This window comes from Danaus plexippus, chromosome 4, assembly GCF_018135715.1.
Source record: "Danaus plexippus chromosome 4, MEX_DaPlex, whole genome shotgun sequence".
Lineage (NCBI taxonomy): Eukaryota > Metazoa > Arthropoda > Insecta > Lepidoptera > Nymphalidae > Danaus > Danaus plexippus.
The window spans coordinates 6,190,749-6,206,525 of NC_083538.1; the positions used below are offsets into that span (position 1 = coordinate 6,190,749).

Below are 15,777 nucleotides of genomic sequence, written 5' to 3' on the forward strand. Positions count from 1 at the left end.
CTTTTCCCACTCTTTCCTACCCCTGCCCTTTTCCCTCCCTTTCCCACTTATTCCTCCCCATCTTCCCTTATATAGGGTGGCAACACATCCGCAAATCTACGTTGCGGATGTCCATGGGCGTCAGTACTACCTCCATCAGGTAGGCCGTCTGCTCGGTTGCCCCCTATAGCATAATAAAAAATGTTTTAAGTTCATCTGCCTTGGTATGACTAGAAAGAGAGACACATCGAAAAAGTTTACATTTCAGATTGGAATATAAAATCTCTTCTTCGTGAGCGTGGAGTCGATTTAATTTGCTATTGGACTACCATTATTTAGAGTTTAAATAAACCAAAAGATAAGCGGTCGATTTAATTAGGTCAATTTAACGTCAGAAAAAAAACTTGCAGAGGGAACAAAGTTAATGCTTTGCCCTAATTACTTTGGCGAATAAAAGGGAAAAAACTCGATATTGTATATAGTAAGGACAAAATAATGTTTGGGGCTTAAGACAAATTAATTGTAAATACCCTACATTAGGATTTTACGTCTATATTTTTTTTTATTAGAATCGAAATATAATCAACAAAATGGCAAAAAAAAACTGAAAGGAACATAATAAATATGAGATATATTATGCCTACATTTCAACTGTGATTATGTTTTGCTGTTCATACGTACAATATAAAGATAAATTCAATATAAATAAAAAAAAAACTTTTGTGTAATACAAAGCTCTTATTACTAATATTTTCGGTTGATGTTTTTTTTATCCCTTAGCTTTGAGCTGGTTTTAATCATATTACGGATGGATACCAAGTAAATACGGCGTGTGGTGTGTTAGTTATATGTGTCTATTGTGTGAGATGGTTTGATTTCGTTTTCTCTATTTGCTTGAACTTTCTTACTATTCTACAAGTATTTAGGCTGTTTTTTGTAGGGTAATGTAGTTTGATCGTTTGTGGCTTTTAGGTGCAGTAGTTAAGTGTTGGATAATACCATGGGATACTACTACATATACTTTATTATTATTTATATAACAATTAATTAAAATATTGCCATACCTGCAATTTTTTTATAATCGGTAACTTATGGGAAAAGTATATAACTATAAACATCCAATCATCAGGCGCAGCTTTCATAGAACATATTCAAATAAATGAGATCATTTATAATATTGATGAAAGATGTTTTCAATAAGAAGGAGAGCTTAAGCTCTCCTGAATCAGGATTCATAGATTTTCTTTTAAACATTTTATTATTGCAACAAGAATACAACGTGAAAGTAAAACAAATAACGTATAATTATCAAATTATTTAAATCGCACGCCGACTGAATACACATAAATAAATGATTTAAATTGAAAAGTAGGCTAAAATAAAATAATATATTTCTATTGATTTAAAAGTAAAAACATGTTAATTGAATGGGTGTATTTTGAATGATATTGTTATTTTCTTATCTTCTTTAACTTGGAATTTTTGGTGAAATTACTGTGGAAGAATAATATAACATAATTATTTACAAAATTATATGAATATTCATTAAAAAAATAAATTATAATGAAGTAAAATTCGCAAATAAAATTAATTAGCTCACAAAATTTTGTTAGGTGCGGTGGTAGTAAGACATTTTGTCATATGTGTGATAAATATAAAATGACCATTGAATGGGACAACTGGTTAGTTAATTATGAGTAAATTTTTAAAGATTCCAGTTTAGAATTATTTTAAAATTCATATATCGATGGCCTTAATCTGTCTTACTTTACAGCAATGACAGACGAGTCCACTCCCGAGAGGAAATCATCGAGGACATCTGCTACATCAAAAACTGGAAAGAAAATATATTTGACAATTAAAAGTTAGAAAATTGGAGTTAAAATTTTAACTTATTATAAAATTTGTATAAAAATTACAAAATGGACATAGATGTCATGGCCATCGCTAGAACGAGTACGTTTTTGATATTTGCATCGTATGTTATTCTCACTTTTAAAATATTTTTTCTCATCAATCGTTACATAGTCTATTAGCTACATATATTTTTATGCTTTGGTTGATATAAATAATTCTATCATTAAAGTTTGCTATAAACATGTATTACGTCCTCCTTATCAAATACTGACAATTTGTAATATTGATATGATTGTCACTATAATGTTATACATAAATATGTTAAAAAATATTGAAGAAATATAGAAACTAAATTTTATTATACGAAGACTTTAGTAAATTTTCTAAAGATGCTTACAATTGGCGTTAGTTGTTAGTAAGAAAGAGACTAATAAAAAGACGATGGTGTACTTTTTAGAAAACATTTTGTTGAAATTAATAAGGGAGACACTACTGATTGGCACTTATTCTTTGTTTTGTACGTTTTATTTCAGAATTAACACATGGTTATTAAATATACATATATATTTAGACTAACATATGAAATTACTGGTAATATAAAAGTAATGTTGTCATTAAGACATTGGACAGTAATTTTATTATTTCCATTTTACCCTCAGTTTTGACAGTAAAATAAAAGAAAATTTGCAAAAACAGAACTGCAACATTTATTTCAAATAATTTAAAACTAATAAAAACAATTAAAGCCAAACAGGATATAAAATATAAAAAAATATATTATTTGTTTTTTTGTAATAATGATAATTTACTTCAAGATACATTTAAAACATAGTGTTCACATTCAGGTTATATGATTATTAAATCTAAGAAATGTAAATGCGATTCGTGTAAGGTTCTTTAAAAGTATTAGCGTCATCATTGAGACCCACACTTTCTTTTGAAACATAAAAATTTTAAACCAACACCTCAGTACAATTTCTTATCTATTTTGTGAAAGTTATAATCTTCTTATATAATTTCATTTGTTTCGGAAATATGCAATGGTTATAAAAAATATTTGGAAAAAGGAATATTTCCTAGGAGTAATAACCATCGTTAATAACAATGACCTAATTCATTGTTATCTATAATATATAACACAGTTTATTTGAATTTTCAGTAAGATGGCTATTTTATGAATTTCCGCAATGACTCACGCCAAAATCAACAACTTTTCAATAAAAAATGATATGGTTGTTCTCCTTGACTCGTTAAAAGGTTGGCGACTAACTTAAGAAAATTAAGTTTCTAACACGCTCAATTTTATATAATAAATTAATTATAGACTAAAAATAAGAAAGCCGTAAAAATTATTGTGGTCACTTCATTTCTATAATTATTTTTGTGTCTGTATTATAAAAATAAATATTACTACTACTATAGGTATAAATAATTACATAATATAATTGGAGTAAAACTTTTCAAAATAAAATCAACAGCGTCTGAAAACGAATTGTTTTTGATAAAAATATATGCTATTTACATTGCATTTTTTAAATTTAATTACAATAATAGACTTACAAGAAAAAAAAGTTATTTGTGAATTGATTCAGTGTTTTGATAGGAAAAAAGGATTGGATTTGCTTCTTGAAACCTCGATGTTAACAGGATTTACTGTGGAAGATATAGCGAAGGGGATTATTTTTCTTTAATATATAGAAGAAATAATAAAATGTTTGATTGATTATTTCAGTAATTGCTATACATGTGCTATAAAGAAACTAATGTACTAGATTATTCTGTCATAAATAGTATTATGGATCAAAAGCGTAAGGTGTAAAAAGTACCTTTTCAATGCAATTGTATATAGTTATGAAAGCAGTTTCTTACATCGTAATTAAATGAACCCTTATTTTTACGAAATTCTGACATATAATGAAGTTTGGCTATGAGACGAAACCTCTTAGGATTCAATGGATTCACCGTGCGGGTGCCGGGTTGCCAGGTAGAGGAGCTTCAACGGTGCCTGGGACTAGCGACCGAAGTGTCGGTTTTAGGGGCCCCTATCTAACGCGCGTTTAACGCTCACCTGCAACGTCCAAGCTCTCTTTCCACCTAACCAAATTTGAAAAGACCCTATTAGGGCTGCTTTCAAAGTACATTCCAAAAATGAATTGATATTAGTTCTGGACAGGGCCAAGTCCTTTAGTAGGTTGTAGAGAGATTTAGCCACTTCTACCGCGTAGAAATCCACGACGAACCTATTCCTAGTTAGTTCGTGAGTGAAGCCGGTTTAAAGATAGAGTAAGGCTTGACGTTTGATTTTACAGCCCATTTGCGTTCTTTCACAGCACCTACTGATCGCTCGTTTGTGGTTATTTCCCTTCGAGTTCTGGCTACCGAAAGACTAACCGCTTCGCGTATGATTTCCAGAACAATATCGTGACGACGCGAGTATTGATCACTATCCAGGAGTAACTAGCATCCCACCAGCAAATTCTTAGCAGTTCCAACTATAGTCAGTTTTTTCGGTACCTTTACCACATCTTACTCATATAATGGTTTTTTTTTAAAATGTAAATTAAACTGCAACGGAATATGCATTGGAAATTTAAAAATTTTTTGATATAAATATATGTAATTATCTATTCTTTTGCAACTGAAACAGTATTTGCTTTAGCCTTTTATCGTATAAGATATAATGGGTAGTTGTTGAAATGTGAAACCAATTTACTAAATAAAGTCTTGTTGTATATAGCATTATTGTCTTTGTTACATATCTTCAATAAATTAATGCTAAATAAAACCAAAATTACTTGCGAAAGTTTGAAAAAGATGTCACATAGAAAATCTTAGGCCAATAAATAAATGTATATCTAATAAAACTTTTTACATCCCATATGAAAATGTCTAATAAAAAGCAAGGCCAAGATGTTTAATTTGGGTCAATGTCTTTACAATGAATCAACTTATAATAATATTCTAGGAAAATATAATTTATCAGATTACAGCAAATAAATCTCCTCATTAGTTGTTAAGCTTTTTTTATCACAAAATCACTTTGAACATACATATAAAGACGTACGAGTATGTACGTCAAAAGTCTCGATACGGTAAAAATATGAATAAAAAAACCAAATTTTTTCGACTTATTAGTAGAACTTAATCATTTATTACTTTTTGTTTGGAACAGATATTGTAAATAAAACGACATTTTTACATGCTTGCTAATATATATTTTGATAAAAAGTCTCAAAACTTTATGATTTATATATCAGAGTCCATAGACATTGCGGAGGTTGTAAATAGGAACGAGAACTGCCACTTGTTATTATGCTAGCCTGGAAAATGAAACATACGTGTAAAACAGTGATCGCTTAACGTTAGTAATTAATATACTTAAGTAAATGAAAAATTCTTACTTCTAGGATGACAAGGACAAAGGCGAGGCCTAGAGCGGTATTCTGAATTTTTAACGTGATGACGTTCTCGTACTAAAACAAAAATATTTGTAGTAAGTAAGGACATCAATTAAATGTAAAAAAACGTGCTACTATAATTTACATAACAACAAAAAAATACTTTGCAATGTATTAGCAATTGTAAAATAATGTAATTTATCAACTTACCGTTTTCTTCAATTTCTCTAACTTTAATTTCGGGAATATAAACATATCGATCCCTTCTTCCTTTCCTTGCATGAGGAAGTCTATATATAATAACTGGCTTACATTCTTTGGGACTCGAATTGTTTGGATTTGTTTCGTCTGTCGAAACTCCAGATGAGCCAGCGGTATTATACGGGGATCCAGATTTATCTTCTTTATTTCTTGATAATTCTGAAGAATTTGATGGTTTGGGAGATTCCGAACTAGAATTTCCAGGTTGTTCAATAGACGGGTTTGATTCACTAGGAGATTTGCCAGGTTGTTCTGATGGGTTGGAGCCACTAGGAGATTTGCCAGGCTGTTCTGATGGGTTTGATCCACTAGGAGACTTGCCAGGTTTTTCATAAGATGGGTTTGAGCCACTAGGAGAGTTGCCAGGTGGTTCTCCGGATGGGTTTGATCCACTAGGAGAGTTGCCAGGTGGTTCACCGGATGGGTTTGTTCCACTAGGAGATTTGCCAGGCTGTTCTGACGGGTTGGAGCCATTGGGAGACTTGCCAGGTTGTTCACTAGATGGGTTTGATCCACTAGGAGACTTGCCTGGTTGTTCTCCTGATGGTTTGGATCCGCTAGGAGATTTGCCAGGTTGTTCACTGGATGGGTTTGATCCACTAGGAGACTTGCCTGGCTGTTCTCCTGATGGATTGGATCCGCTAGGAGATTTGCCTGGTTGTTCACTAGATGGGTTTGATCCACTAGGAGACTTGCCTGGTTGTTCTGCTGATGGATTGGATCCGCTAGGAGATTTGCCCGGTTGTTCTGATGGGCTTGATCCACTAGGAGATTTGCCAGGTTGTTCTGATGGGTTTGATCCACTAGGAGACTTGCCAGGTTGTTCTGATGGGTTGGAACCACTGGGAGGCTTGCCTGGTTGTTCTGCTGATGGATTGGATCCGCTAGGAGATTTGCCAGGTTGTTCACTAGATGGGTTTGATCCACTAGGAGACTTGCCAGGTTGTTCACTGGATGGGTTAGATTCACTAGGAGATTTGCCAGGTTGTTCTGTTGGGTTTGATCCACTAGGTGATTTGCCAGGTTGTTCTGATGGGTTTGATCCACTAGGAGATTTGCCAGGTTGTTCTGACGGGTTGGAGCCATTGGGAGACTTGCCAGGTTGTTCGCTTGATGGGTTTGATCCACTAGGAGATTTGCCAGGTTGTTCTGATGGGTTAGAACCACTGGGAGGCTTGCCTGGTTGTTCTGCTGATGGATTGGATCCGCTAGGAGATTTGCCAGGTTGTTCACTAGATGGGTTTGATCCACTAGGAGACTTGCCAGGTTGTTCACTGGATGGGTTTGATCCACTAGGAGACTTGCCAGGTTGTTCACTAGATGGGTTTGAGCCACTGGGTGACTTGCCAGGTTGTTCACTAGATGGGTTTGATCCACTAGGAGATTTGCCAGGTTGTTCTGATGGGTTGGAACCACTGGGAGACTTGCCTGGTTGTTCTCCTGATGGATTTGATCCGCTAGGAGATTTGCCAGGTTGTTCACTAGATGGGTTTGATCCACTAGGAGACTTGCCAGGTTGTTCACTGGATGGGTTTGATCCACTAGGAGATTTGCCAGGTTGTTCACTGGATGGATTTGAGCCACTGGGTGACTTGCCAGGTTGTTCACTAGATGGGTTTGATCCACTAGGAGATTTGCCAGGTTGTTCTGATGGGTTGGAACCACTGGGAGGCTTGCCTGGTTGTTCTGCTGATGGATTGGATCCACTAGGAGACTTGCCAGGTTGTTCACTGGATGGGTTTGATCCACTAGGAGATTTGCCAGGTTGTTCACTGGATGGGTTTGATCCACTAGGAGATTTGCCAGGTTGTTCTGACGGGTTGGAGCCATTGGGAGACTTGCCAGGTTGTTCGCTTGATGGGTTTGATCCACTAGGGGACTTGCCAGGTTGTTCGCTGGATGGGTTTGATCCACTAGGGGACTTGCCAGGTTGTTCACTAGATGGGTTTGATCCACTAGGAGACTTGCCAGGTTGTTCACTGGATGGGTTTGATCCACTAGGAGATTTGCCAGGTTGTTCACTGGATGGGTTTGATCCACTAGGAGACTTGCCAGGCTGTTCGCTCGATGAGTTTGATCCACTAGGAGAGTTGCCAGGTTGTTCACTGGATGGATTTGAGCCACTGGGTGACTTGCCAGGTTGTTCACTAGATGGGTTTGATCCACTAGGAGATTTGCCAGGTTGTTCTAATGGGTTGGAACCACTGGGAGGCTTGCCTGGTTGTTCTGCTGATGGATTGGATCCGCTAGGAGATTTGCCAGGTTGTTCACTAGATGGGTTTGATCCACTAGGAGACTTGCCAGGTTGTTCACTGGATGGGTTTGATCCACTAGGAGACTTGCCAGGTTGTTCACTAGATGGGTTTGAGCCACTGGGTGACTTGCCAGGTTGTTCACTAGATGGGTTTGATACACTAGGAGATTTGCCAGGTTGTTCTGATGGGTTGGAACCACTGGGAGGCTTGCCTGGTTGTTCTGCTGATGGATTGGATCCACTAGGAGACTTGCCAGGTTGTTCACTGGATGGGTTTGATCCACTAGGAGATTTGCCAGGTTGTTCACTGGATGGGTTTGATCCACTAGGAGATTTGCCAGGTTGTTCTGACGGGTTGGAGCCATTGGGAGACTTGCCAGGTTGTTCGCTTGATGGGTTTGATCCACTAGGGGACTTGCCAGGTTGTTCGCTGGATGGGTTTGATCCACTAGGGGACTTGCCAGGTTGTTCACTAGATGGGTTTGATCCACTAGGAGACTTGCCAGGTTGTTCACTGGATGGGTTTGATCCACTAGGAGATTTGCCAGGTTGTTCACTGGATGGGTTTGATCCACTAGGAGACTTGCCAGGCTGTTCGCTCGATGAGTTTGATCCACTAGGAGAGTTGCCAGGTTGTTCACTGGATGGATTTGAGCCACTGGGTGACTTGCCAGGTTGTTCACTAGATGGGTTTGATCCACTAGGAGATTTGCCAGGTTGTTCTGATGGGTTGGAACCACTGGGAGGCTTGCCTGGTTGTTCTGCTGATGGATTGGATCCGCTAGGAGATTTGCCAGGTTGTTCACTAGATGGGTTTGATCCACTAGGAGACTTGCCAGGTTGTTCACTGGATGGGTTTGATCCACTAGGAGACTTGCCAGGTTGTTCACTAGATGGGTTTGAGCCACTGGGTGACTTGCCAGGTTGTTCACTAGATGGGTTTGATCCACTAGGAGATTTGCCAGGTTGTTCTGATGGGTTGGAACCACTGGGAGACTTGCCTGGTTGTTCTCCTGATGGATTGGATCCGCTAGGAGATTTGCCAGGTTGTTCACTAGATGGGTTTGATCCACTAGGAGACTTGCCAGGTTGTTCACTGGATGGGTTTGATCCACTAGGAGATTTGCCAGGTTGTTCACTGGATGGGTTTGATCCACTAGGAGACTTGCCAGGTTGTTCACTGGATGGGTTTGATCCACTAGGAGATTTGCCCGGTTGTTCTGATGGGCTTGATCCACTAGGAGATTTGCCAGGTTGTTCTGATGGGTTTGATCCACTAGGAGACTTGCCAGGTTGCTCACTCGATGGGTTTGATTCACTAGGAGATTTGCCAGGTTTTTCTGATGGGTTGGAGCCATTGGGAGACTTGCCAGGTTGTTCGCTTGATGGGTTTGATCCACTAGGGGACTTGCCTGGTTGTTCTCCTGATGGATTGGAACCGCTAGGAGATTTGCCAGGTTGTTCACTGGATGGGTTTGATCCACTAGGAGATTTGCCAGGTTGTTCACTAGATGGGTTTGAGCCACTGGGTGACTTGCCAGGTTGTTCACTAGATGGGTTTGATCCTCCTGGTGACTGGCCTGGTTGTTCGCCTGAAGGATTGGATCCTCCCGGAGACCCTGTATTAGAATTTCCAGCTTGTCCACTGGATGGTTTAGAACCACCAGGAGATGGTGAACTTGAATTACCAGACGTTTCACTAGATGGGTTGGAGCTGCCAGGAGATCCAGCGTTTGGACTGGAAGGTAATCCCTCTTTATCTTTCGTCACTCCCGGTGACGATTCCGAGTTTTCTGATTTTCCAGGAGAGTTCGAGGGACTTGAATTTTTCTTTATACCGCAATTCCTTCGTTTGTTGTTTGATCTTGCTGTTAATTTTTTTGATAATATTACACAATTATCGTTGCTATATAAAGTTCATATTGTTTAATAGTCAGATTATAGTTGAACTTACCTTTTGCATTCGTATTAGCTTCACTTGATCCTGAGCCTCTGTTTTTAGCTTAAAATAATATAAGAAGTCACATAAAATGTGATTCAGAATTTCTAATACATATATGTATTATATATTTTGAAGCTTACTATTTATAACTTAACTTAAATGTTGTATTAGTTATGCGTGGTATACATATATTGTTTAAATTTGAAATGTTTAATAAATTTTTAAAACATGTACATATTTATAATTATAAATGATAATGAAATAGTATCTATTAAATAAAAGTATATCAATTGTATTATATGTAATGGCTTTATCCATTTCAGAGCAAATAAAATAGTTATGAACATTTGTACCTTTAGCATTTCCTTTTGCCTTACTTGATCCTTTGCCATTGTTGTTCGCTGTAAATAAAAATTGAGAAATTATTATATGTATTCACTATTGAATAAATTTTATTAATAATTCAAAGGTAAACCTTCAGAATTTGAGTCTGCTGTACTTGATCCATCGCCAGAATTATCCGCTGTGTTATATATAATTAATGTCATTAGCAATAAAAATTAAAATTTTAAAATAAACTGAATGATTTTATTTAGCGTAACTTACAAAGAGCATTGCTTTCAGCCTCGCTTGTTCCCTCGCATTCGTTATTCGCTGTTATAAAATAATAATTGCATAATCTCTTTTAAAATATTTTTTTTATTTATAATAAAATTTAAATTTTGAAATTAAATTTAACACTGACCTTCAGAATTTCCATAAGCCTCACTAGATCCGCTACCACTATTTTCATCTACGAATATAATAAATAATCATTATTTTTTATTTATTTGATCTTGAAATGATTATAAAGTAATTAATTTATTATCAATTATAGCACTCTAGGAGCCTGACCTGGTGGTTCGTTCGTTCGTTCGTAGTGGGTTCGAGCCACTAAGAGACTTACCAGGTTGCTCAGCCGACGGGTTTGATTCACTAGGAGAATTGCCAGGTTGTTTTGATGGGTTTGATCCACTAGGAGATTTGCCAGGTTGTTCACTGGATGGGTTTGATTCACTAGGAGATTTGCCAGGTTGTTCTGTTGGGTTTGATCCACTAGGAGATTTGCCAGGTTGTTCTGACGGGTTGGAGCCATTGGGAGACTTGCCAGGTTGTTCGCTTGATGGGTTTGATCCACTAGGGGACTTGAAAGGTTGTTCGCTGGATGGGTTCGAGCCACTGGGTGACTTGCCTGGTTGTTCACTTGATGGGTTTGATCCACTAGGGGACTTGCCAGTTTGTTCACTAGATGGGTTTGATCCACTAGGAGACTTGCCAGGTTGTTCACTGGATGGGTTTGATCCACTAGGAGATTTGCCAGGTTGTTCACTAGATGGGTTTGATCCACTAGGAGATTTGCCTGGTTGTTCTTCTGATGGGTTTGATCCACTAGGAGACTTGCCAGGTTGTTCTTCTGATGGGTTTGATCCACTAGGAGACTTGCCAGGTTGCTCACTCGATGGGTTTGATCCACTAGGAGATTTGCCAGGTTGTTCTGATGGGTTGGAGCCATTGGGAGACTTGCCAGGTTGTTCGCTTGATGGGTTTGATCCACTGGGTGACTTGCCAGGTTGTTCACTAGATGGGTTTGATCCATTAGGAGACTTGCCTGGTTGTTCCCCTGATGGATTGGATCCGCTAGGAGATTTGCCAGGTTGTTCACTGGATGGGTTTGATTCACTAGGAGATTTGCCAGGTTGTTCTGTTGGGTTTGATCCACTAGGAGATTTGCCAGGTTGTTCTGACGGGTTGGAGCCATTGGGAGACTTGCCAGGTTGTTCGCTTGATGGGTTTGATCCACTAGGGGACTTACCAGGTTGTTCGCTGGATGGGTTCGAGCCACTGGGTGACTTGCCTGGTTGTTCACTTGATGGGTTTGATCCACTAGGGGACTTGCCAGGTTGTTCACTAGATGGGTTTGATCCACTAGGAGACTTGCCCGGCTGTTCTCCTGATGGATTGGATCCGCTAGGAGATTTGCCAGGTTGTTCACTAGATGGGTTTGATCCACTAGGGGACTTGCCAGGTTGTTCGCTTGATGGGTTCGAGCCACTGGGTGACTTGCCAGGTTGTTCACTGGATGGGTTTGATCCACTAGGAGACTTGCCAGGTTGCTCACCCGATGGGTTTGATTCACTAGGAGATTTGCCAGGTTGTTCTGACGGGTTGGAGCCATTGGGAGACTTGCCAGGTTGTTCGCTTGATGGGTTTGATCCATTAGGAGACTCGCCTGGTTGTTCCCCTGATGGATTGGATCCGCTAGGAGATTTGCCAGGTTGTTCACTGGATGGGTTTGATTCACTAGGAGATTTGCCAGGTTGTTCTTTTGGGTTTGATCCACTAGGAGATTTGCCAGGTTGTTCTGACGGGTTGGAGCCATTGGGAGACTTGCCAGGTTGTTCGCTTGATGGGTTTGATCCACTCGGGGACTTGCCAGGTTGTTCGCTGGATGGGTTCGAGCCACTGGGTGACTTGCCTGGTTGTTCACTTGATGGGTTTGATCCACTAGGGGACTTGCCAGGTTGTTCACTAGATGGGCTTGATCCACTAGGGGACTTGCCAGGTTGTTCGCTTGATGGGTTCGAGCCACTGGGTGACTTGCCAGGTTGTTCACTGGATGGGTTTGATCCACTAGGAGACTTGCCAGGTTGCTCACCCGATGGGTTTGATTCACTAGGAGATTTGCCAGGTTGTTCTGACGGGTTGGAGCCATTGGGAGACTTGCCAGGTTGTTCGCTTGATGGGTTTGATCCATTAGGAGACTCGCCTGGTTGTTCCCCTGATGGATTGGATCCGCTAGGAGATTTGCCAGGTTGTTCACTGGATGGGTTTGATTCACTAGGAGATTTGCCAGGTTGTTCTTTTGGGTTTGATCCACTAGGAGATTTGCCAGGTTGTTCTGACGGGTTGGAGCCATTGGGAGACTTGCCAGGTTGTTCGCTTGATGGGTTTGATCCACTAGGGGACTTGCCAGGTTGTTCGCTGGATGGGTTCGAGCCACTGGGTGACTTGCCTGGTTGTTCACTTGATGGGTTTGATCCACTAGGGGACTTGCCAGGTTGTTCACTAGATGGGTTTGATCCACTAGGGGACTTGCCAGGTTGTTCGCTTGATGGGTTCGAGCCACTGGGTGACTTGCCAGGTTGTTCACTGGATGGGTTTGATCCACTAGGAGACTTGCCAGGTTGCTCACCCGATGGGTTTGATTCACTAGGAGATTTGCCAGGTTGTTCTGACGGGTTGGAGCCATTGGGAGACTTGCCAGGTTGTTCGCTTGATGGGTTTGATCCACTAGGGGACATGCCAGGTTGCTCAGCCGACGGGTTTGATCCACTAGGGGACTTGCCAGGTTGTTCGCTGGATGGGTTCGAGCCACTGGGTGACTTGCCTGGTTGTTCACTTGATGGGTTTGATCCACTAGGGGACTTGCCAGGTTGTTCACTAGATGGGTTTGATCCACTAGGGGACTTGCCAGGTAGTTCGCTGGATGGGTTCGAGCCACTGGGTGACTTGCCTGGTTGTTCATTTGATGGGTTTGATCCACTAGGGGACTTGCCAGGTTGTTCACTAGATGGGTTTGATCCACTAGGAGACTTGCCTGGTTGTTCTCCTGATGGATTGGATCCGCTAGGAGACTTGCCAGGTTGCTCACCCGACGGGTTCGATTCACTAGGAGATTTACCAGGTTGTTCTGATGGGTTGGAGCCATTGGGAGACTTGCCAGGTTGTTCGCTTGATGGGTTTGATCCACTAGGGGACTTGCCTGGTTGTTCTCCTGATGGATTGGAACCGCTAGGAGATTTGCCAGGTTGTTCACTGGATGGGTTTGATCCACTAGGAGACTTGCCAGGCTGTTCGCTCGATGAGTTTGATCCACTAGGAGGTTTGCCAGGTTGTTCACTAGATGGGTTTGATCCACTGGGTGACTTGCCAGGTTGTTCACTAGATGGGTTTGATCCACTAGGAGACTTGCCAGGTTGCTCACCCGATGGGTTTGAGTCACTAGGAGATTTGCCAGATTGTTCTGATGGTTTTGATCCACTAGGAGATTTGCCAGGTTGTTCGCTTGATGAGTTTGATCCACTAGGAGACTTGCCAGGTTGCTCACTCGATGGGTTTGATTCACTAGGAGACTTGCCAGGTTGTTCACTGGATGGGTTTGATCCACTAGGAGACTTTCCAGGTTGTTCACTGGATGGGTTTGATCCACTAGGAGACTTGCCAGGTTGTTCACTAGATGGGTTTGATCCACTAGGAGACTTGCCAGGTTGTTCACTGGATGGGTTTGATCCACTAGGAGATTTGCCAGGTTGTTCACTGGATGGGTTTGATCCACTAGGAGACTTGCCAGGTTGTTCACTGGATGGGTTTGATCCACTAGGAGATTTGCCAGGTTGTTCTGATGGGTTTGATCCACTAGGAGATTTGCCCGGTTGTTCTGATGGGCTTGATCCACTAGGAGATTTGCCAGGTTGTTCTGATGGATTTGATCCACTAGGAGACTTGCCAGGTTGCTCTCTCGATGGGTTTGATTCACTAGGAGATTTGCCAGGTTTTTCTGATGGGTTGGAGCCATTGGGAGACTTGCCAGGTTGTTCGCTTGATGGGTTTGATCCACTAGGGGACTTGCCTGGTTGTTCTCCTGATGAATTGGAACCGCTAGGAGATTTGCCAGGTTGTTCACTGGATGGGTTTGATCCACTAGGAGATTTGCCAGGTTGTTCACTAGATGGGTTTGAGCCACTGGGTGACTTGCCAGGTTGTTCACTAGATGGGTTTGATCCTCCTGGTGACTGGCCTGGTTGTTCGCCTGAAGGATTGGATCCTCCCGGAGACCCTGTACTAGAATTTCCAGCTTGTCCACTGGATGGTTTAGAACCACCAGGAGATGGTGAACTTGAATTACCAGACGTTTCACTAGATGGGTTGGAGCTGCCAGGAGATCCAGCGTTTGGACTGGAAGGTAATCCCTCTTTATCTTTCGTCACTCCCGGTGACGATTCCGAGTTTTCTGATTTTCCAGGAGAGTTCGAGGGACTTGAATTTTTCTTTATACCGCAATTCCTTCGTTTGTTGTTTGATCTTGCTGTTAATTTTTTTGATAATATTACACAATTATCGTTGCTATATAAAGTTCATATTGTTTAATAGTCAGATTATAGTTGAACTTACCTTTTGCATTCGTATTAGCTTCACTTGATCCTGAGCCTCTGTTTTTAGCTTAAAATAATATAAGAAGTCACATAAAATGTGATTCAGAATTTCTAATACATATATGTATTATATATTTTGAAGCTTACTATTTATAACTTAACTTAAATGTTTTATTGGTTATGCGTGGTATACATATATTGTTTAAATTTGAAATGTTTAATAAATTTTTAAAACATGTGCATATTTATTATTATAAATGATAATGAAATAGTGTCTATTAAATAAAAGTATATCAATTGTATTATATGTAATGGCTTTATCCATTTCAGAGCAAATAAAATAGTTATGAACTTTTTTACCTTTAGCATTTCCTTTTGCCTTACTTGATCCTCTGCCATTGTTGTTCGCTGTCAGTAAAAATTGAGAAATTGTTTAATATATTTCACTATGGAATAAATTTTATTAATTGTTCAAAAGTAAACCTTCAGCATTTGAGTCTGCTGCACTTGATCCATCGCCAGAATTATCCGCTGTTTTAAATGAAATTAATATCATCAGCAATAAAAATTAAAAATTAAAAAAAACTTATTGATTTCATTTAGAGTAAGTCTTACATAGAGCATTGCTGTCAGCTTCACTGGTTCCTTCGCATTCGTTATTCGCTGTAATAAAATAAAATTATAAAGTCTTTCTTAAAATTGTGGTATAAAATTTTACTTTTGAAATTAAACTTAACACTGACCTTCAGAATTTCCATAAGCTTCACTGGATCCGCTACCTCTATTTTCAGCTATAAATATATATAAATTAACATATTTTTTTATTTATGCGGTTTTGAATAGAGGCTTAGAAAAGTACTTAATATAATGTAAATCATACCTATGGTATTTGAA

General features: G+C 39.6%; 1 protein-coding gene across 1 annotated transcript; it reads left to right on the forward strand.

Annotated features, from left to right (window-relative positions):
• Nucleotides 1–1,901: 1,901 nt before the first annotated feature.
• On the forward strand, nt 1,902–14,878 carry LOC133319563 (uncharacterized). Its single transcript, XM_061524622.1, has 16 exons — nt 1,902–1,935; nt 5,598–5,783; nt 5,832–6,194; nt 6,276–6,719; nt 6,846–7,094; nt 7,425–7,592; nt 7,635–7,799; nt 8,049–8,546; nt 8,673–8,837; nt 9,042–9,206; nt 10,764–10,925; nt 10,968–11,177; nt 11,427–12,251; nt 12,378–13,664; nt 13,956–14,123; nt 14,406–14,878. Exons 1-16 carry the CDS (start codon nt 1,902–1,904, stop codon nt 14,876–14,878), a joined length of 5,562 nt encoding a protein of 1,853 aa, XP_061380606.1.
• The last annotated feature ends 899 nt before the right edge of the window (nt 14,879–15,777 follow it).